The sequence below is a fragment of the Kryptolebias marmoratus genome, linkage group LG24 (assembly GCF_001649575.2).
Source record: "Kryptolebias marmoratus isolate JLee-2015 linkage group LG24, ASM164957v2, whole genome shotgun sequence".
Classification (NCBI taxonomy): Eukaryota; Metazoa; Chordata; class Actinopteri; order Cyprinodontiformes; family Rivulidae; genus Kryptolebias; species Kryptolebias marmoratus.
Genome location: NC_051453.1, coordinates 16,074,626 through 16,098,539, shown reverse-complemented (window position 1 = coordinate 16,098,539; position 23,914 = coordinate 16,074,626). Strand labels below are relative to the sequence as shown.

At 40.4% G+C, this 23,914-nt stretch overlaps 1 protein-coding gene across 1 annotated transcript in view; it reads right to left on the bottom strand.

The window, feature by feature from the left end:
• Positions 1 to 20,430: 20,430 nt before the first annotated feature.
• The window catches only part of mmachc (metabolism of cobalamin associated C), a 5,107-nt gene continuing 1,623 nt past the window's right edge, over positions 20,431 to 23,914 (bottom strand). Inside the window, exons 3-5 of the mRNA XM_017407123.3 lie at positions 21,901 to 22,053; positions 21,608 to 21,784; positions 20,431 to 21,097 (exon numbers count right to left, since the gene is read on the bottom strand). Coding sequence (XP_017262612.1) covers positions 20,915 to 21,097; positions 21,608 to 21,784; positions 21,901 to 22,053 — 513 coding nt within the window. The 3' untranslated portion in view covers positions 20,431 to 20,914. The remainder of the gene's footprint in view (positions 21,098 to 21,607; positions 21,785 to 21,900; positions 22,054 to 23,914) is intronic.

Below are 23,914 nucleotides of genomic sequence, written 5' to 3'. Positions count from 1 at the left end.
TCTTTGTAGACAAAAAGCTTCACTGGAAATCTCACCTGAAAGGCTTTTTCCCCCCCCCTGACCTCTAGTGTGTTTAATATTAGTAACGTAAAGAAGAAATATCTGGATTCAGCCTGGAGTAGCTAATTGAGGACTGACAGTTTGTGTTGGATGTTTAGATCCACTGATAGGCTCGAATCAAACACACTTTTAACTAATTAAAGTGATTGTGTTAATCAGTTGGTCCCTCCTTTCTCCCTCCACAGGACATTACCCAACTTGTGAAAGCCGAGTTGTGTCATCTGTGTCCTAGTCCTGCTTTGGGGCTGATTCATGGCAGGAATTTGTAACATTATTATCACCTAAGGTGAAACAATCACAGAAAAGCTGTGAAGTCTGAAAACAATGTTAGGCTGAGATAAACAGTTTTCTTTTGACTATTTCAGAAGAACAAGCTCTAGTTAGGTGAATGGTTTTAAATCCGTTTTTAAAGCACTTTATTAGGACAAAACCTTTCCACAATGGATACACACTTCCCATTTCCTGAGTTTGCTTTGCAGTTTGGTGTTAGGTCCTCCAGCGACTACCATAACTTTTATCTATGCTTATATGCTTAAAACGGTCTACAGTAGAGCCTCTGAACATGTCCAACATGCTGGAGTTGGAGAATCGAAGCAGCAGTATGGCGGCTGCACATGAAGTCAGAAATGCGAGCGATTGAGGCGGTCGTGTGGTTAATGATGACCTTACATGATCTGACTGTAAACTCCTGAGCTCGTGTCGCAGGGAGCGTACACGGCTGCGGTTTAGGGTGGCGTGTGTGTGTGTGTGTTCGCGTGTGCGTGACTGGACGTGTTTAATTGTGGCAGAGCGATCACAAAGCATCTCTGCGAGCAGCTCGGATGAGTGATGGATGATCCAAAGCCTTTCTCTTTCATCCCGCGCTGCTTCCACGCTGTCCGTCACGGGATTGGTGGGAGTGGGTGGAGATGACGGGCGACAAATTTTCGACAGAGAACGAATTCATTTTGACGGATTGACTGACAGCCAGGCCTGTGTTTTTCTTCTGAGCCGAGTGGATCCAAATGGTCCATACGAACGGGCACCATTAAACCCTGAATCTCAGCGGAGCTTGATTTACATCTGTGTATTTTTCTTGCGGGTTTGTTTAGCGAATACGAACATGGATTCGGACGAGCGACGACAGTTTTATTTACAACGGAAAGTTACCAAGTCGTCAGAGTGTGTCACAGCCAATCTTGCACAACTGACACACACTCAAGCACATGAATCAGCTCACTTTCTCCTTCCCTTTTACACACACACACACACACACATGCACAATAAAATCTCAAGGGCAAAGCTAAAGTCAGAGCAGCAGGCCTGAGAACATTAACACTCCTGTTTTGGCCGCCTCTCTTCTCATGCATCGCTACATCCTCTTATCCTCCCCTCCATCCTCAATCTGACACCATCGTCAGCTTTCACACACACTCACACACACACACAAACACCTGGAGCTATAATTTACCAGCTAAATCTTTAGGCTGTCATTATCGGATCATTTATTCAAAGCGAAGCTTAAAGGAGCTGCAGATTGCTGCCGTCCATCACAATCGCACAAAGACATTTGACCCACAAGGGCACGATCTCTCAGCTGCATGCCTGTACGTAATCTGCAGACACCAATACTTCCTGTTTGGTGTTGCGTCGCTATTTAGCAGAGCTGAATGTCAGTTTTATGCCAATGACAATTATAGAGCAGACAGAAAACGTTTATCAGCGGCAGGGCAGAGGACAAGGAGTCAATCAGTGTGCCAAAAGGATGAACAAGTGTGTGTGTGCATGTGATTGTAGGGGGCGTTTTTTTTTTTTTAACTTGTCACCCGGCAGGACAGAGGACAAAGTAAAAATATCACTGATGTAAGAGGAGGAGGAGGGCTTATGTTTGGGCACACATGTGAAGGCAGAGTCAGAGGAGAGGTGTCTTTAGACAGACCGTTCTGCAAAAAGTTCCGAGGTGAGTTTGTGAAATTCTTGGTTTAAAGCTGCAGCTGCCGCACAAAATGTTTGCGGCTAAGGAGTAAAAAATAATAATAATAAAACAAGCTGTATGTGGCAGATCTGAGCAGGTTATGAGTGAGAGGGAAGGGCTGCTTTGTGACGTTCATCCTCTTTTTGTCATCTTTTTACACATGTAACTGTGAGTGTGTGTGTGTGTGTGTGTGAAATATGACATTTCTGACACTGATTCTACCTGTTTCCAAGTAGTACATGATGGGTTTTCTCTGTAATTTCTTTGAGATTTGACTTTAGTTTTGTACATGACGAATCATAAGCAATAAAGAATAATGAGAGAATTATTACAACTGGACCGTACTTTCCCGTTGTTCAGACTTTAAAGGATTTCTGAAAACAAGTGGTTTGAACAAAGTAAGTCAAATAAGAATATTAAATATAAATGACAAATCTGAAATGACTGAAGTGAACCAAATGTTACCATTTTACATTTCTTGAAACTTCAGACAAGTCTCTGAAACGAAATATTCATTTTAAGTTATTATATGCTGACATTGAGGAGTTTTCATTAAATACTGCTTTCTTTTCCTAACACTGACCAGGTGGGAAAGATTTGAACCTAAATAAAAAAAATTACACAGATCTCAGAAATTTGAGCTACGCTGTCAAAGACAGAAACTAAGTAAGAAAACATCAGATTCACGATTGACTTGTCTCCAGGACAAGAGGTGCAAATGTTTCACATTTTGTTGAAACAGCTCAGAAATGGGGGCAGAAATCCTTGTCTGTCTGCTATTGTTTTATAGAGTTTTTAGGCAGTAACAAGCTTTATTTAACAGAGCTTTATTTCTGCCTTCCTTCAACAACTGGCGTCTTAAAATATTTCAGAACAATATTTGTTGTTGAGTGTTGAGATTTATTGGAATAATAGTTGTAGGAACACAGAGCTGTAGTGTTTTTTTATAGCATACACTTTTCAGCCATATACATAATCGTTATAAATGATGCTTTGTTCTTAGATTTTTATCCAAAATGCTGTTTACTTAATGTAAAAAAGGACATGAAATGTACCTGAACACACCACAGGTTTACAGTCGTTAAACACACATGGAGAAAAGAAAGTACGCCTTCTTTCAATTCCAGGGTTTTTACATGCACAGATTATAAAAATATCTGATCTTTAACGGGTTCTAAAATTATTCTAATTAGACATCAAGTGTACAAATAAAAACAAAAACACAACAGATTCCACCATGTCTTTACTTATTATTTCAAATGAAGCCGAAAACACAAAGCTGTGTGTCAAAAACGAAGTCCACACTTTCTGCTTGTACAGGATTTAAGAGGAAAAGAAGCAGCCGGGTGCTGCTGATCAAACATATAGATTAATTAATTATCATCATCTTTAAAAGCAGGAGTTTTCATAGTTTGATTGTCTGGATCATACATGTGTGTGGCAAAGCCAAGCAGGAAAGGCATCAGCAATTATTGTTGCTCATGAGTCTGGGAAAGGTTAAAGGTCATTTTCACACTATCACTCTAAAAAGAGAGATTATTCACGAGTGGAAAACACCTAAGACAGCTGCCAATCTTACCAGGGGTGGATTCACCAGCAAATTCACCCCAAAGTCAGACCGTGCAATGCTTAGAGATATTGTTTTTTTTTAAAAAAAGACATCATCTCACACTCTACAGGCCTGTATAATAAATATAACACATTAGGGAATCTTGTGTGTCATTTTGTAGACGTGATGTTTGATTTGGATCATTTTAGAATCTGGTAAAGCTCAGTTGTTTTTTCATTATGTCCTGATAAATAAAACCCTCAAATTAAAAGAAGGCACATTTTTTCACATTACGACTATCTCTTCATAACACCTATCGAAATTCTTGTCAGTTCTGATGATAATCTGAGCATGTTTGAGCTAACAACCAAGTAATTTCATTTTAATACAAACAGATGCCCTCGATTTACAGCGGAGCCTTTTTATCGCCGCTCTTTATTACAATCTCACCCCACATAAAACTGATTCGAAACATTTTCCCTGTAGTCATCCTTTAGATTATAAAAGCATATCTGACTGTGGAGCCTGTATCTTAAAATGAGAAATCTTTACATGATCACAAACCATTTTTTTTCTTTTCTATACGTACTAATGCTGAGTCTTGATTTAGGTATTAAATCTTTATAGTAAACAGCTCTTTAACTATTTCCTCCCCCCGTCTTTTACTGAAATTAATTATCATTGACAGTTTTAGAGCAGCCTCTATACCATCATCATTAATGTATTCATGTCTTGTCGTGAGCTCTTTGTTCACTCTTTGTGGCAGGACTGCAACGTCCTCACGCTCAGATTTATCTGTAGACATAAAAGATTTACAGGTAATAATGTTCACACCTAATCCAGAGGTTTTCTGTTTGACATTAGCTTCAGTGAAAACAGCTCACTCTGACCGTATCAGAGGTGTTTCAGGTTACAGCTCAGTAAAACTCATCACTTTCTGCTGCTGCTGCTGCTGCTGCACATTTGAAGCATTCACCTGTTAAATCACCTGAGAGCTTTTCTTCTGAACACTTCAAACGTATGATGGATTTTAATATCAGAAGCGATGGCTGGCGGAACACAGCCTTTTAGTTTTTTCGAAGCATCTGCTGAGTTATGTACAGTTATATAAATTTGAATACAATAAGACCAAAGTGGAAGAATTATTGGTTGATGCTGAATATTTATTATTAACGTGAGTGTATCTATGGAGTCTGCCAGGAATCAAAAACAAATTGCACGAATTTCAACATCCAGCTATGATAATCCATAACATCAACAGCCTTGCTTGTGCTGTCATCTAAACTACATTAAATATTTATTAATCTCCTGTTGATGTCATTCCAACAGTTAAATTAGAAACATGCATGCTTGTTTAATTTGGATTATTTTCATCCTCGTGTTACCTGATGGTTCCTAAACTCTTGAAATTGGAACTATGACCTGTTTTGATTAAGACTAGGCTGTGTTGAATACTTTCCTGCTGTCAAGAGGAGGTGAAGTTTGTAGTTTTACAGCTATTATTCCAAGAAGTAAGAATTTGTCCAACTTTTCAGCTTTACTTAAACCAGAACACGGACTTATCGCTCGTTTCTCAAACAGAATGATGTCTGTCAGAAAATCTGCGAGCCGTTTCCTAAACCGAGGGAACAAGTTTCTACCCGCCGCCGTTCTTATTTTGACCCGTGGCCCCTGGCGAGCTCCGGATATTCTGCTCACGTATTTGTGTCCTTTTGGTAAACCTGGAGCTGGAGCTGAATTTGACAGAAAAACCCCTCAGTAATATTTGAGCCGGGCTCCAGTCACTGGAAATTGGACACAGTCTGTCTGTCATGTGTGGCGCTGTAGACAGAGGTTGGAACACACACACACACAGTCAGTGGTATCTTCTCATCCCATTTCAACCTGTTTGCCACCGCAGACCACCTTCCCATTTTGCTCTTTCTTTCCCCTCCCTTCTGTCTTTAACTCTGCTCTCTCACAGCTTTTGTCCTTCTGGGAGTTTTCCATAAAAAGACAGACAGAAAAATACACAAACCCCCGGAAGCACAACTGCAAAACTGTTTGTGTTAACATGTGCGTTTGTGTGGGTGAATGTGTGTTGGGTTTGATCTAATCCTTTTTATTTCTCTGAGGGCGACGTTCGAGTGTGAGCACGGAGCGCAGAGTCCATCTAATGCAATAAGTCAATAATACATCCCATCATTGCACAGACAGACACTGCACTAAACTGCCTTCCAGGGGAAAATATGCGCATTTCTTTTGCCCTATGTAGTTTCTTTTTTGTTGTTGTTGTTGTTTTGCAATCTGTTTTAATATTCTTCTAGACGTTCTGTGCTCTCTGTTCGGAAGACAGCCCTGCAGCTGACAAAGACGTGGCGATAAATCTTCTCGTGCCACAAAGAGGAAGGTTCTGGCATCTCTTTTTTTAACATGATCCCCACTCTGAGAGTGTAAACAAACACACGTTGGCGCTTTCGAGGATGAAGAACTTTCAGTGCATGACACTGAGTGGGAGCAGAGCAGGGTGTCAGTAGGATTCGGCTTGCCAGCTCTCTTTGAAATACCAATAAACGAAGCCTGAGAAGAGAGGCGATAGGAGGAAATGCAGAGGATAACTCTGCAGCCACCTCTGTTGATGAGAATTTCAGAGTCAAAACAGCTTGTTTGTAAGTGCAAATCTAAGCAAAGTCACAAACTTGCACCAGCTTGAGAAGTTAATTCTGTTTATCCTTAAAATCAAGTAGGTTAAAGCTTAAGTTTTTTGGGGGGAAAAACTATAAGTTTGCTTCAACATGAGGGATTCATGTTGTGCCCAGGTGTTGAAAAGCTTCACCTTTCTGACAGGAAACACAGAATAAAGGACAGAAATTAAAGGAACTCCTTGAAGGATCGCATGTCCCCTGCCACATTTCACGCCACCTTTAAGCTAAGGTAGTCTTATGTCAAGAAGTGACAAAGTTTTAGCCGTTTTGGTCAAACATTGAAAATAACATTAGGCACAATCTCATAAAATATCACAAGATGTCACGCCTAAAGTATGTGTTGTAAATGACTCTCAGCTTCTCCCACATCTGATTTTAGCTCAGTGTCTCTAAAATTGAATGAATTGTAGCCTTTTTTTGTGTTTTCTAAGGTCAGGTGGCTAAGTCAGCCATCTTGAACTGCTTTAGCTCCAGACGTTAATTAGTGGTCAAAGTACATCCAGTAATTACTTCCTGAAAGTTTCATTAAAATCCGTTCAGTGGTTTATGAGATATTTTGCTAACAGACAAAATATCTCATAAACCACTTCAAATAGTTAATTGTAAAATTTCAAAACAAACATCTCGAGCAATCTGTTAGCATTTCGTCTTTACCTTTCTGCAGCAGCTGATATAAACCAATGTGTTGATTCTAAAGAAATCAGTGGGTTTTTTTAGCTAAATCTTTGCAGAACACCAGTGGAAGCTCTTGTTCATGTCTCTTGTTATTGTTTGAGAGGTCATAAACTCAGCATCACCAAATGAGCACCCTGAGGTCAGAGGTTACAACAAGGCTTGGTGTTTAGTAACTGCGTTAACTTACACATAATGTGCTCTCACACACACAAAAACGAACATGGCAACACGACCCTGAGCTGGAAACCATCTAAAGGTTTCTGACAGGAATCATAAAGTCCCTTCACACAAACACACAGAAAACAAGTGTGTGCTTCTCTCTGGGCTCTAATCTTCAGATTTATTGTGGCTCTCCTCCTTCCAGCCTCTGGTTTTCCTCTCTCCAACATAAAAGATCAATACTGTACAAATCTGCACAGATCCTGCCTCTCTGTATGACTAGCAGCTCTGCCTATTTAAAGCTGCAGTAACTTATATTAAGTGACGTTTCATCTTTTACTATGAATTAAAACCACACGGCGCTGTGTAACCAATGGCTCTGCTCTCGTTCTTTCCCACAAAGGGTAGTTTAACTTGGTCCTGCCCGTTTTCCAGGTCCTGTAGTGCTGTGAAATAAAAAGGACAGCTCAGCCTTTTTTCTCAGCACAAGGTGTTGGAAGGGAGGCGAAGAGGGGATTGATTTAGCCTCTGCACCAGCGCCCTGGCTCTGGAGATGACAGACGGATCGAGGCAGAGAGAGCGAGGACGCTCCAGCTCTCTCAAATCATATCAAAACCTGCTTCTTGCTTTAAAGATCTCCCATCCTTCAGCCTCTTCTGACGCCTTCTGTTGTTTTCTCTTTTTAGTTTTTCTGCATGTTTTTTGTCAATCTAACTACTTCAGCCAACTTTGTGCTGTTTTAGCCATTTGTTCATCAAAACATTCAGCTCATCCAGGAGATGGCTGCTAGAATTTTTGGTCTTTGTAACTTTTATAATTTAAAAAATGTTTAATTTTATTTACAAATACTTTCCCCATAGAAATACATTGTGATTTATTCTATTATTTCAAGATATTGTCCTCCTTCTGCTTCTGTATATTTTCTTTATTTTTGTTTTTTTAAGCTACTTTTAGCTAGCATTTTACTATATTTAGTTAGACTTTTGGAACTTTTAGTTTTTAGCAAACCTTTTGCTGCTTTTAGCATTCAGCTAGAGTTTTACTATTTTTAACATTTAGATAGTGTTTTACAACTTTTAGGCAGGATTTTGCTATTTTTAGGTAAACTCACTACTTTTGTCTTTTAGCTCGTGTTTTGCTCCTTTCAGCTTTAACAATCAGTTTCGGTTTCTGTAACAAATTACAAAAAAGTCATTAATCACTCAGCATTCACGCTGCACTTTCACAGAAGCTGTAATTTCCCTCGTTAGTATCTATCTCCTACATGGCCTCCAGTGTTTCCTCCTGCCCCTTTGCTTATATTTCTTCCTAGTCCTGTATCCTGCTCTTCTTTCTGCTCCACCTCCTGTATCTCCTCTTGTCGTTTCCTGGCAGGAACATAGGCTTTATTGTCCAACGTCACCTCTTTCAGGATGGGTCAGATGCTGCAGTGGGGGCCATGTTCACTTGATGCATGGAGGAGGAGGAACGTAGAGGCAGAGGGAGGGCGATCAGGTGACATACAGTGGGGGAGTTTATTCATCTTCTGCACACAGCAGGTGTTTGGCAGGCAGTTAAAAGAGTAAATGCTTTCCTAATGTGCGCTTAAATCTTATGTGGATAGAGAATATCTGAGCAGTGGTAGCCCCGAGCCGTCTGCTAAACGATGGAAGAGCAAACATGGCGCATCAAAACCAGAACATCACGTCTAGTTTCTGCTGTCAGCTCATTATAGCTGTAATTGATCCTGATAATTCAGCGCGTCAAACTTGAGGGTAAAACTTCTTCCTTCTTTATTGGAAACCAGATTTAGCCTTTAGTAATAACACAAGCTCATGTAAAAAACTCTTAGTTTCAGATTGATCAGAAAGTCAACCACATGTTTCTGTCAGGCAACACAACCAACAATGAAATAGCCGATCATGACTTCAATTAAAAAGGTTTTTTTTTTTAAATTTTTATTATAGGCCTTGAATTCCTTGAAGGAAATCCAATCACCCGCCACCTTTTATGCCCGAGAATAAAACTAAAATTTTTTTGTGTTGAGAGCTCTGAAATGTCCTGCTCAGATTATGTGGTGTGAATGACTCAAATTTCTTTCTGAGAGTTTCATTAAAATCCATCCAGAGGTTCACAAGATATTTTGCTAACAGACTTACACACAGAAACAAGTAAATGCATTATTGTCTGCCTTCACCTTTAAGCAGCAGACAATAAATATAACCTTCTTTTTGACACAATTCTGCAACAGGATAGAATAAACCAGAGCTACATGAGGCTTGCGTGGCTTACTTTTTGGCTTCAACTTAACATTTTTTTTGTTTGTTTAAATAAGATTTTTGTTTCTGCATCTTTTGGGTCAGAGTCCAATTCATGCTTTAGCCCACAAGTTTCATCATAAATGAGATTTTGTCCAGGATATGAGGCCAGGATCTCACGCACCTGATCCAAGAACCACACACAGAATGTGCAGACGATGAGAAACGTTCCCAGCAGCAGAGATTGGCTTTCTGGCCTCCTCTGTCTGGGAAAATCTCCTGAAAATGAATTGGTGAGAAAAGAGGAGAAAGAGTGAAGTTGTTCACAAATGAGTGAAACAGGAAATCATACCCCTTTTTTAAGACGGAAGTAAAATGTTAGAAAATGAGAGTCAAATCTGACTCTAGTGTCCCTGACTGACATCATAGAGTCGTTTCAGACGGATCTACCATACTCTTCACATCTGTTCACAGCGTTTGATTTGCTTTTCAGTCCAATCTTAATGCCTCCACTTACATTTGGCGGGGTGGGGGAATCTGTGCTGAGCTGCATGAGGAGGTTAAGCAGCCAGATTAAAGCTCAGAATAGCTGCTCAGTGTCCCTGTAATAGAGCTTGTCTTCCTCTGAGACGAACAGCTCATTACCACAGAACTGCCCCCAAGGACCACCCCCCGTCATCACCAGCTCTCCCCCCTCTCAACATGACCTCACGCCCCAAAGATGGAGACCCACATCTGCACGAATGCACCCACTCCTCCTCTGTAACACGCCTCTCCTTCCTCAGACGTTTGTAATTGTCTCTTTTTCCTCCAACACGATCCTCATGAAGGGGACAGAATGACTCCTCTGTCTTTCAGCAGAATCCCTCCCAGCAGCGCGCTCCCCTCCCTCATGCTCCTCCGTCCCCTCGCAGGATGGCTCTTCTCGACACCTGTCTTAATTTGGAAGTTTTTGATGAGAACTCCCCACCTTCATCTCCTCTGTTTCCTTACTTAACCTTCCCAAGGGGCGTAGGAGAGCTGCTCTGACTGACACGCTCAGAAATGACTGGCTCATGATCACGCTCTCACACACAGTGACACATGACAGCACACACACACTCACACACACACACACGCTTTACTGTATCCTTAATGAGGCCTTCTGTCTTTTATCCCCCCACCACCACCCCTCTCTTTGCTTTGGGCTAAGTGTTGTAATTTTCATTCTGGTGATTGACTGAGGTGTCCAAATAAATCATTTGCTAAAATATCAGTTTGAACTCCTGTCAGAGCTTATGTACTGACCTGAAAATATTCTGAGTGGTGTTTTGTCAGACTCAGAGTCACTCTCTAAAACTAAAAGGTTTGTTACGAGACAAATATGGAGAGGTAGGTTTGTTATTTGCCCTCTAAAGGAGAAGTCCTGCATAAAGATGTTGCTACAATAGAGGGTGTCATCACAAATTTAAAGTCCTGGATGCGTCGTTGTTGCTGAAGGGAAAGTGGCAGTAATGTTTTTTCCCCTTCAAGTCTGTGTGAGTGTTTGCTTCTCTGTCTGTTAGCAGAATATCTCATGAACCATTGAATGGATTTCAGTGAAACTCAGAAACCAATCATTGGATGCACATCTACAGCTCATTAACATTTGTGCCCAACCCCATTCAAGATGGACGCCACCTTAGCCAACACAAAAATGGCTGTAACTTGGTTAATTTTACAGCAGTTGAGCTGATTTTGGTGTAATAGCAGCTGAGAGTCATCCTCAACATGTGCCCTGAGCTCTAACATGTCTGGTGAGATTGTGCATTACAAGGTTTGACCTAAACGACTATAACTCCATCATTTCTCAGCATAAGATGATCTTAGTTTAAAACTGGCATGAAAGATGGAGAGCAAAAAGTGTTCCTTTAAGGGATGCTAGGCTTTGAATTAAACAAAACTAATCATCAATTCAAGAGCCAACTTGTTAATTGGTTAAACCTCTTTTTGATGCTTTCTCAGCCAACAGAAAACTGGTTTAGTTCCCATTCTGTTCCCAAACTACAAAACCATTCAAACTGGTTGGCATCTGCTTCTCACCGGGAACTTTAAGGTACCAAATCAATCAAATTTCACAGCCTGGTTTCTTTTTTCACATATAAAAAAAGAAAAACAGAATAAAAATCGAGTTATGTTGCGAGTGCCGGCCAAATAAAGAAACAAACATAAGATGAAGCCTGGAGAAGGGGAAGGAAAAAAAGCTGATGAATTACTTGCAGACAACCGATGACATGGCAGGAAAAGGGTGTATTACAAAGTTCAAGGAAACAGAAATTCAAGCAGCAAGCTGTGATGGGTCAGAAAATACTTGAGATAAACAAGAACAAAGAGGTAAAGAGGCATGTCGAACAAAGGTTTGTTACAGGAATAAAAGAGGTGAGAAAAAGAGCCACATACAAAGGCTCTGATGAGCTTCAGCTAGACAATATTTAAACCAGATATTACAGAAAAATATAAGAAAGCCTTCAAAATAAAACAAGAACAAGAATCAATATTAAGTAAACACAAAATAGGAATGATACAAAAACTAAAGAGTACAAGAAATCCCAAATTAAACCAACAAACCCAGAAAATCCAAAGTCAAAGATAGTCAAAAAATAAAGAAAATAAAATATAAGTCCTTCCTTGTTGTTGAGGCTATTAAGAGTTTAATACTGTATTTAGCATGAGGTGTGGAATAAGAAATGAGAGTCTGAGCATGAAGCAAAGGATCTCAACCAGGTGAATGATGCCAGATGTCCTGAGGGTGATCCCTCTGCCTTAAAAGGTATGAGAAAAAAAAAATTCTTTACGCTTACCAGAGATTTTGTCAGAATACAAGGGATGAATTCTCACTTGCCCTTCTCTCAGAAAGTGCTGGTTCAGCCCTTTTCCAGGCTCAGTGTAGTTGCAGCTCTTGCATGATGGATGGCCTGGAGAGGCTGCTCTGGGTGAAGGTGTTGTCTGATTCCCCTCAGGAGACTCTGAAAATAGCCGGGTGGAACCCCACACAAAGGAAACAGGGCGCTGAGGAAGAGTCGAGCTGACAGCTTTGAGATGGAGACCCCGGCTGCGTCGGTAAAGAGTCGTGGGCTTCTGCTGGGGAAACCTAACTTGTGTTAAATTTTCTTAAACATGGCATTTTGGGGGAATCAAGAGCGAATTGACACAAACTCACTAACGTTTTGATGCCCGCTTCCTTTTCTGCACCACTCTACAGTGTGTTGGTACCATGACATTCAAGGGAAGATCCCATTTTCTTTCACTTTCATCTGCCTGGTGTCCACTTTCCTCTTAAAAAACCTTTATTTAAAGACTACTCTTTCACCCCAGCATGATAATTTATGTAATTTACCAGAAATAGACCCACAGCTGTACCACCTCCTCGTGCCACACTCCTTAAACAGTTGGTGTTTCAAGGAGACGTGTCACTCCAAACAATGAGAAAAAGGTAACGCATCACTGCAGTGCTAATTTATTTACCAGTAAGTGCCTACGCTGTAGAAAGCATTTGCATGCTCCAGCAATTTGTTGTGTAAGTAAAACCCAGTCAAATCCTACACATACACACACACACTCTCTCTCTCTCTCTCTCACTGTGTGATTTGCACCAAAACAAACCAGCAGAAAAGACTTTAAACAAATCCTGTTACTCTATATTTTGGTTTTTCTTTACACATCTTCCACTGTGACAAGACAACATCCAGTTGTTATTAGCTGCTTTTATTCTTTTAAATTTAAAGTGTCAGCAAGACTGGTGGCAGGTAAGGTTTATGCAATTTTCCTTAGTTTTTATGTGAATGTGTTGTGCTGCATTTATGGAATTTTAGGATCACCGGACAGAAATGTGGAAAAAAATAACCTTTGTAAGAATGCAGTATAAACAGCTGAATCATTTAAATGTTATATTTAATATAGTGAATGTGACTGCATGTAAACAATACTTAAACACTCAGCTTAAAGTGTTGACGAGCGTATTGAAGATAGAAAAGTGGTTTTAAGGTATCTAGCTTTGAAAAAGTGCTGGATAAACTAAAACACTTAATTCATGATGCTACTCTACGGAATATAATGAGCAAATTGAGGAACGCTTGGCTAAAAGAAGTAACAGATTGGTAGGTTGTTCCTGGGGTCTCTTCCAGTTTGGAAGTCTGAGGCCCAAGTGCTTCGATGACCACTGGTACCACTGAGGCTTTGACTTTCCACAACTTCTCTATTTCCTCTTTCAGCCCTCCATGTTTCTCCAGCTTCTCGTGCTCCTTCTTTCTGATGTTACAGTCCCATGAGATCTCTAAATGTGATACCAGATTTCTCTCTTGAATGTTGGAACACTGAATCTAAAATTGTTTCTGAGTTAATCTGGATTTCGGGGATCAAAGTGTCCATAGTTCCCACATCCTTCCCGTATACCTTCCTTCTCTAGACTTCCTCGTTCTCTGCTCTCGTTCATGAAGGTCCTGTTCCAGTAGTTCCCCAACATCTGATGGTAACGTTGTCAGTCCAGGCAACGTCCGAGCCGGCATGGCATCATTTCTATGTCTCCCGCTGATCACGCAGCCGAGGTTGGCGGCACTGAGGTTCGAACCCTGAATCCTTGATCTTCCCATACCAAAGCTGTGTGACATAGCCACTGTATACAGATGTACACTGGAGACCCTGTCCATCATGCCATACGTGATCAATGCTCAGCACATAGCCTAGTCTGGACGAAGACTTCTCCTTTTTGCTTCAGACTATGTGCTCTATGACTGACGTCAAATCTAATAAGGTTCTAACTACTGACAACTATTTTACAGAACATCACTTCAAAAATGACCGGACTATACCTTTATCTAAATCCTTTTTTCATCTCATTGTCTCCAAAAGCTTGCTCATAGTAACAAAACAACCCAGCATATACTATTTCATGTAAAACACCCTGAGATTTGGAATTTGGTGCCACATGAATAAAAACTGGAATGAAATGTCTCTAATTAAAACATTCCCTCTGATACCTGTTTTGTAAGTCCTGTCAGCTAAATGTAGGAGTAATGTAATGCACAGTGGTTTCTTTGTGTTGTGTCAGATTTAAGTGCTCTCAGAAGTGCTCTCCAGCTGTACTCGGCTTCGACGCTCTATTTATAAAGAGCACATGAAGCGTGGGAGCAGTGCATAATGTTGTGTCAATATTTTAGACGGCATGAAACACGGCGATGTGTTGCTCAAGTCAGTAGAGAGGACAAGCCTGTGTGTCTAAATTAACACACACACACACAATGGCCTGGCCTATAATTGTCTCTATTTAAAATGCTAATTTGCTCTCTCCCGCAGGTGCCTGAGTGTGTTTTAAACTAAATTACTCGTCATAGCAGGTCAACGTGAGCCTAATGAATTCATGTGTTCTCTCATTACACTTAGTGATGCTGAATGTCGGACAGCAGGTGCTTTGAGCACTCAAGGGTTTGAAAGTAAAGCCCGTGTCCTCTTCTTGCCTCAGCGCTCAGATGAAGTTCCACATCAGCCCATGAATGTTTTAGTGTTTAGACAGAATTAGACTCGATCTGCGACCATCTTCATTTCAGGGAGATCTTTTACTTAGCTCACTGACTCTAAACTACCAATCAGACTGGATCGCCTGTCCTCGGGTGCTTCTCATTTCTGACTCAGAGGTTAAACAGCAAACACAAGCGGCTCTTTGAACGACCTCCGTTTGGGGAAACAGAGTTTCATTGTGACCGGACTGACGAGCTAACGGCTGGTCTGAGCAGGGCTGAAACCAAATTGCTGCCACCTTGAAACAACTTCACTTTCAAAGATTTTGTTGTTGTTTATGTGAACGCTGTTTTTATAACCTTTACAGCTGAAACTTAATGATATTCCTGCCTGAAGTGAACTAAAAGTGGTACAGATGGTTCAGCTGCTATTTGTGCTCATAAATAAGCTATAAGTAAATCCCTATTCTGTTTTATATTGACTTCAGTGTTTCACATGAACCGTTGTGAAATTTTGGAGGCCGCAGCTGTTTTAAATCAGAGGTCATTCAAAGAGCCATCTCCAACAGATAAGATATTAATTGTTCATAACCTTTCAGTCTTTGTTTTCCTGCATGCTATAGATTAAACTGAACATTTATTTTTATAGAATTTACTGACAGCGTTGATGAATATTGCACAGAAAGTTGCATGCACACGCACAGAAATGCATACACAAAGTACTGATTGTGGGCTTTTGGTGTTTTCTGTGCCCGCAGCTTTCAGGAGTAATTAGGAAGTAAAAAACGGGATGAAACATGATGGTGTTAGTGGAGGGCAGACGTGCATAAACACACACGCGTTTATCATCACATGCTTTTAGCCAAATTCTGTGCTTAATCATCGTTTTGCTTGCTGCTGGCTGGCATCGCTGTGCACAGCAAATCTCAGTGGCTGTAGTTTTCAGCAGAGCTCGCATTGACGCAGCTCATTTTAGGGTTTAAAAGTGACCACTGCTTCGCTGCCGTTCAACCTGGAGAGGTTTTTAAAGGCTGGAGCCGAAAACAAATGAAAGGAAAGCGAAACAACAGAATTCACATGCTAAATGTGGCTCCTTCAGTTTCATTTGTGGAGTGGGGAACTAATCTACTTTAAGTGGCAGATTCTGAGTTCATTGGCAGCTGTGATATATTGCTAATGCGTGGCTATAAATCAGCTCATGCAGTAGTAGAGCTGTGTGAGACTTTACTATATGAACACAGCAACCTTGTGAGGGGATGGAGTTTATCATGGTCATTCAGGCCGCAGGAAAGAGCGGGAAAGTCTCTCCTTCGTCAATAGTCTCGTAAAAAAAGCTGCAGTGGGTTTTTTTTTTACTATAAAGATGCAGTCAGAGCTCTTATTCAATTATATTTCAAGCCCAGGATCACAATTGCTATATCTGTATTTTAAACATTTTCTGATCAATTCAGTTGAAAGGCATTAAATATGTGTCATTGAGTTAAATTCTAAGAGTAAAGTTCATTAAACACCTGTACAATTTGAACCAAAGGTTAGTTTTTTTACTTTCGTGGCACTAATTGTAGACTGGTGTCGGACACATGAATAAAGCTAAAATAAACTGAATAATGACGTTTCAAAAACTTTACTTTATTTGTTTTCATGTGGGGCTTACATAAGGTTAGCTCTAAATTTAAAAAAAAAGAAAGTTAGGAAAATAAAATAAGACTAAAAAAAGTAAAATAATATAAATGTGGCTCTAGTAGAGGCTGTTTAATCTCCAGCCGTCTTGTAGAAGATATCACTCCACTGAATCAAATAAACCACAGCTTCATTCCTCAGGTTATAAGACTGCTAAACTCTCTGCTACATGCACAGCATCATTTTTCTTTTTATTTCATTTCATTTATTTATCTGGTTTTGAATGATCTGGCCAAGGAAAATGTGGTTTTTCACTGTATTTTAAAATATCAGTTGAAAATAAGTAAAACGACTGGGCTAAAAAGAAAAAACAGACTAGAGAAACAAATACAGAAAATAAATCAGGCAAAATAAACAAAACATTAGCTAAAAGCTAAAACCAGAAAAACAGTGGATGAAAGATTAAATTATCAAAGCCATAGCTAAAAGTTACAATTACTAATACAGTAAATAAAAGCTAAAATTAGTCAGACATTAACTATTAGCTAAAAGGAGGATAAGAAGACATTCATAATAAGTTAATTAAAGTTAATAATAATAATAATAATTGTCATAGCACACTAATTCCATGAAATATTAAATTAGCACAAAGTATGCAGCAGTAGTTTGACAGCAAAAACGTCTCGAAGAAACAGGAAAATAATGGGAAGGCTGATTCAGCCTTCCCATTATTATCAAGCTAGATCCATATAAATCTCTCTCGCTTTTTTTTCCCACTTTAGAGGTTTTAATGGTTGCTGTGTAATGCCCCATTATTAATAAAAATGTAATTTCACACTGTGCCTTTTGCACATTGGATGAATGATTCTTTGTCGTCCGTTACATAAGACTGCTGGTTTTGGCTTCACTTCCTGTCCTCCCAGTTCTGGACACAGGATAGTAACTGGCTGCTGGTCGACTTTACAGTCCAGAAACAAAAATCCTGTTCACCAAAATATTCTCCTGACCATAAAACAAATCCATATAATCTGGAAGATGTACATAAAAAATAAGCAAATTTTTAAATGCACGACTGAAGATGTCAGTATTGGCAGCTTGCTGCTGTTTGGCCTTCTGCAGGCTAATTGTTTATGCTGATCAATGTGTTTGTAGATGGAAACAGACATACTTTTGTCTTTTGTTTTGTTGCTGCTCTATTTCTAAAGTGATACACTTCATTTAACTTAAGCAAATACAACAAACAAATCTGAGTCTTCAACCTGTCTGATTTTCCTGCGAGGCTGCACCTCTCTTCTCTGGTTCAGAGGGTTAAATATATCACATTCTCAGGGGGATGAAGTTAATCTTAAAGAGGGGATTATGTAAGGGGAACCTCAGCTCAGGTTGAGCCTCTGCCTCCCTGTTCTCTGACTGTAAGGTTACGGTGGAGCTGACGGGATGTTGGGTGTTGTTACGTGGTGGTTTTCCAAAGAGACGCCTCGTTTACATCATCTTTACCCGCATACGTTTTATAAAGCGCAAGTTCATTCTGCTCCCGTTTTAATTTACACAAACAGAATCAAATCAAACATATGTTTAAACCCCAGTTTCAAAAAAAAGTTGGGATGCTGTATTAAATGTAAATGAAAACAGAATGCGAGGAATTGCTCATGCTCCTATTTTAGCTTTAACTCAGGGGGATGAGAGTCTTTTGTATGAAAGTAGAGTAAAAACTCAAATCTATCTGCTAAACTAAATGAGTTGTACGTGTGATGCTCAGTACCTCTATGTGGGGGTGGGAAAGCGGAGGAAAAAGCAGCCAGAGAAGAGCTGCTGGTCTTATCTGATTTAGTGATTTCTGAATCGATTGGATGTTTTATTTAACACATCTGTTAAGTGTTTGTGGGCGTCTGAAAAAGAAAAGATTTCTGGTTTTTCGGAGTCAGATAAGGACTCTTCTTTTTTCCACTGTCATCTACTCTCTCCCATCTGCAGAGGCAGAGGACGGTTAATTATGCTAAGCCAGGAAACCGATAAGGAGAGAAATTTAACATTTTAAAACCTCTAGAAAAACATGCACAGTGAACAGGAGGGATTTAAACACAGATGGACCTTCTAAGAGACTTTTGTTGTCAACAAGAATGCAACATTTTTCACAATCTTTTATAAATTTCAACCTCTTGTTTGGCTTCTGTTCTTTTTTTATTATTGATACTGAATAGTAAAATGACTATGAATATTCTGCTCTCTAGATGTGAGTCCTTTCCTACCCCCACTCAGCTCCCAGTTCCTCTGCTGCTGGTGTGCTGCTGGCCTTTCCCCTCGCTTCTTGTTAGCTGATGTCTGTGGGCGGATAGTGCTGCTTCACTGATCCTCACCCCATCAAACACCACTCAGCTTCTTCTTTTTTTTTTTCCCTCCGTCTTTCTTCTCTCTTTCATTTCTGCCCGAAACTATCCCAGCTCCAGATTGTTTTCGCAGCACGTTAATTCCTGCCCAGGGTTTTCCCTTACTTTGGGTGAAAGCAGCAACGACTTACATTAGCGGGTGATATGCACTCCTTCGACGAATGCTAGGCCTTTATCTGCACAACTACATCTTCCTTTCTTTTCCCACATGAGCAGATATTTAAGGACCACAAACCTCGGCTGAAGAAAACGATTCCTTCACCTCAAAGCAAATAAGAAGAGGACGAATAAACAAGACAAAAGCTGCAAGAAAAAGAGCAAAATCTACTCATGTCTTGCTTTTGTTGTCGAGATATGTGACAAATACGCTGACCAACTGGGAAATCTAAAATCTGCCTCATCTGGATATTTTCAAGCTCAAATTTTGACCTGCTTCAGCTGAAAAAGTGCAGCACGTGTAAAGCTACCATAAACAGTTTCATTAGGAAGTTTAGAGCTGACAATAAAAGCTTATATAGATGCATTATGGTTTATTTCCTCTGAAAATTATGTTGGGCTGACAGCCAAACTGCAGCATTTACTGACATGTCAAAAAAAAAAGGAAAGAGGCAAACACAGGAGAAAGGTGTGGGATGGGGCAAAACAGGAGGGGTGGGGGGGAGAGAAAGGGGCGAGATTGCGTATCAGTGGGAACATAATTAAGTCCGTAGTCTGGCTCTCTGCAGGCCTGCGGCACACTGCTCTGAAATGCTGATTCAGTACACAGATAGACAGACTGGTACAGCAGGGAGAAAGGGGGGGCAGCAATAAGAGAGAAGGGGTGGGTGCAAATAACATAAAATGTGTGAAAAGGCTGTTCAAAAAAAAAAAAAAAAAGTCCTGAAAATGTAAAAAACTCCAAGTTACCCATTAAAGATGAAGCACCTGCAGAATAACTGAGCAGCTGCAGGGTTAAAACGGTTTACTTCTTGATGCACGGCAGGTTCTCTGCAGTCAGTGCTAGACTTTTTCAAGCGTTCAACACTTGCAGATGCTCCAGAAACACAGCGGCACACACCTCCAGCCTGCACACTGAGGAGGACAACACTGACACCCAGAGGCGGACAGGTGAAAGCAACTTGTTGCTGCAGAACCGCTCACACGTTCAACTCCTCCGCTGAGCCGACAGAAAACAGCTGCCTGTAACCAAATCGAAGCAGCTAAAGCTGGAAAAAGTGCAGGTTTGGGTTGCGAGTTAGTGCTATCCGGTGCCGAGCCGAGGGGTTAGTCACAGATGAAAGTAATCAGTCTGTCGCCACACTGATGGACCGAAGACAGCTCACATCTATAATGCATCGAGCTGACAGTCAGGTAAACCTGAGATGAGGACAACAGATGCATACAAAGAGACAAAAGGGTGGATTTTCCTTTTCAAACCAATACTTTTTCTAGTAATAACTCTAAAACAAGACTGTTCTGAGAAACAAATAAGGACGTGCATGTTGTCAGAAGTACATCTGGAACTGAAAACTTATCAAATGAAAGCTTGGGTAGCTATTTATTCTCAATCTTTGCTGTCAAATTTATACAAAAACAAATAAAAAGAGCATTATTTTCTTCACATTAATCTTCAACTGTCACGCCATATGAGATCATCTCCATTTTTTGCTGCTCTATCTGCAATTTGTGGCTTTTTTTTTTCAAAATAAAGCAGAATAGAAATGCTTTGATTACCAATCGGCTTTCAGAAAACAATATTTTTATTTAATATCTGGCAACAATGAAAGCACCAGTGATGTCAATCAGAAAACTTAAATTATGGGTACATTTTAAAGCGTTTTTCTTTAACAATAGTTGTGTTCAAACAGGCTCCTAAGGACATAAAAGGAACTTCTTATTGTTTATTTAGATATCTAGAATATGTAGTGTTTAAAGCAATATGGTATTAAATAAAAAAAAAACAACAACAACTGAGGCTGTATGAACTTGAACATATACATAAACCAGAACTTTACAAGCTTAAATTACAACAGCTTGCAGCTGATCAGGATTTTTTAAAACAAAAATCAGATGTTCAAGTAGAGGCTTGAGATTAAAAAGAAATAAGCAGCACTTCCACATCGGAGCTCCTCTCCTCTGTCAGCTGAGCCCGTTGGCCTGACTCTGTGTGTCGGAGCCGAGTTCAGGTAGACCGTCTTCGCCTGGCAGTAAGCCCCAAGTCCTGAGCAGAGCGAACCGCTGAGCCGGCCGGGTGGAGAAGTACTCCTTCTGTTTCTCAGAGTAGGTCTGCAACGGAGGCACAATGTCTCTGAAGCTCCAGTCCTTGTGATAACAAAAGAGAAAATGCAATCAGAAACTAGCTCAAAAACGTTAAAAACCGTTATGTGTGGCAAATCAAAACTAGAATTATACAGACAGAGAATGAAATTCAAATAGTTTCTGGCTTGGATTATGAAACTGTTATTGCCTCCAGCCAGAGGCGAAAAGGCAACCAGTGGACAAATTTGAATGAAAGATAATCCCTCAATGTACAGCTGATTAACTTTCACAGTCAGTCCTATTTGAGACAGTAGCCATGGCTAATTAATCGTAGCAAATACAAATATTGTAGCTGAAAGTCATTCTCAACCCACACTAAGTGCCGTCACGTCTCGTGAGAGCTCACAAGATCGCATGAGATTACAAGGGTTGACCGAACTGGCTACAACTCTCTCCCTTCATAACATAAAATGATTTTAGTCTCAAACTCTGGCATGAAAGGCAGTGGGTGACATGCATTCCTGCAAAGAGGGCTAGAACTTTTATGTGTAAAGCGTATTGATGTTGGCGTACCTGCCAGCGAAAGTTAAAAGCCTCGAGCAGCTGAATTCTGTCCTCCCTGGAAGGGACGCAGTCAGGAGGAGCCGGCTGCAGCAGCTCTGAGCCCGCCGCCACGTCCACGAACACCAGCAGAGCTCGGATGGCAAACCAGCCCCCGAACTTCGGATGCATGCACACCCCGAACATTTTCTGCAGGCGAAACGGAGCGCGCAAAACCGAGAAGAACGGGAGAGGAGAGAGCAATTTATAAAAATGCATATGAGCACAAAACGGCTGTCTTTTGACAAATAAGTGAAAAGGTTTACTTTTCCTGCCCAGGGCTGCTCCGTCACATCAGACTGCTGGTAGTAGAACGCCGCTCCGGCTACATGCGCTGCAGTCTGCGCCAAGAACTTCGGCTTCCTGCTGGGCAGCAGCTCGTAGTCGTACCTCACGTCCACCTTCTGTTCTGGAAAACACTGAGACAGAAAAAACGAAAAGAAAAGAAAATATTCTAGGGGGTTGTAAACCTGTCAACAGTGATTAAAATAAACCGACATGTTGAGATCCCCTGAAATTTTCCCACTCCAACATATTAAACAAAGAGGATGGAAGGTAGGAAACTGTGGTGATGAAGGGTTTATTGCAGCATCTTTTGTGTTGATTTAATATATTGTCATTTCCCCTTGTGTACTTTAAAGAACAGCTCCGTTAGCATGTCATATTCAACAAGAGGCTAGAGAGCAAAAACACTGATGACCCGTGATGGCTACCTGCTTATTCCAGTTTATAATCCTGACGTGGGACCTTTTGGTCCAGTGCTAACATGCAAACTGTGTATTCTGAACACCTAATACGAGCTCTAATTATGTGCGATCCCAGTTAGCAGTAATATGCATCCACACTTGTGATCAGATCTGCTAACAATCACAACCAACACCTGTCAGCTGAGCAACAATACAACCAGCCCCGATCTGCCTCAGTCACAAGTATTGTTTGGTTTTTTTCCCCCCATCACAAAAAACTCAGTTATGTAAGAGATGTATCGCAAGAGAAGAAAAAATAAAAACCAGCATACAAACACAAAAAAATATCAGATTTTGCATCCAGACTACAGTAAATGCTAATAACAGATGATCAATTAAATTTGGAACAAACTAAAAAATATGTACCATTTCTTTTGGAAAAGATTAGTTAATTGTTAAATTTTATGGCAGCAGCTCATCTTGACAAGGCTGGGACAGGGGCAACAAAAGGCTGTAAAAGTAAGTGGAACAAATAAGAAACAGCTGGAGGAGCATTTTTACAGCTAATTAGGTTTGTCGCAACAGGTCAGTGAGAGGAGTGGGTAAAGATGGGCAGAGGTTAATCAATCTGTGAAAAACTGCAGCTAGAAACAGTGAAATCATTTCAGAATAATGTTGTGGAAGACTTTGAATATCTCATCATCTACAGATTATAATATCTTAAAAACATTTCAAGATACATGTTTTTAAAAATCATGAGAAATCTCTAAACCTCAGGCCCTTAAAACAGCTCTGATTCTGTTCTGGACATCCCTGCATGAACTCAGGAACACCTCCACAGATCACTGTCTGTGAACACAGCTCACTGTGGCATTCACAGATGAAGGTTAAAGCTCTATCATACGAAGACGAAGCCAGATGTGAACACCATCCAGAAACACTGCTGTCTTCTCAAAGCTCATTTAAAGTGGACTGAGGCAGAAACGGAAAGATGTTCTGTGGTCAGATGAATGAAAAATTGAAATCCTTTTTGAAAACCACTGACGCCACATCCTCCATACTAGAGAGGAGAGGTTTTAGAACAACACCTGCTCCCATTCAGATGACATCTTTTTCAGGAAGGTCGCTGAATATTTCATCAAGACAATATTAAAGAACACCCTGCATCCATTTACAGCAGCATGGCTTCACAGTAGAAGAGTCCAGATGCTGAACTGACCTGTCTGCAGTCCAGACCTCTCACCAATTAAACACCTTCAGCACATCATAAAACAAAAAAAATAAGACCCAGGACTGTTTAGCAGCTAGAATCCTCCATCAAACCAGAATGGGACGACATTCCCTCTAAAACCTCCAGCAGCTGCTCTCCTCAGCTCCTAGATGTTTACAGACTGATGGTAAAGGACAACAAGATCCTATGGGGCGCCGTTTGTAAAGGAGCTTGTGCTCAAAATTCATGCCTAAATTTTGTCACATTTAGCTTCAAACACTGTTTAAAAATGTAGTGTTGATTTTCTGATGTCACTTTTTACAACATTTAGCTAGTTAAATGTAATTGTTACAGCTACATGCTAAATATAAATCTAAATGCTAA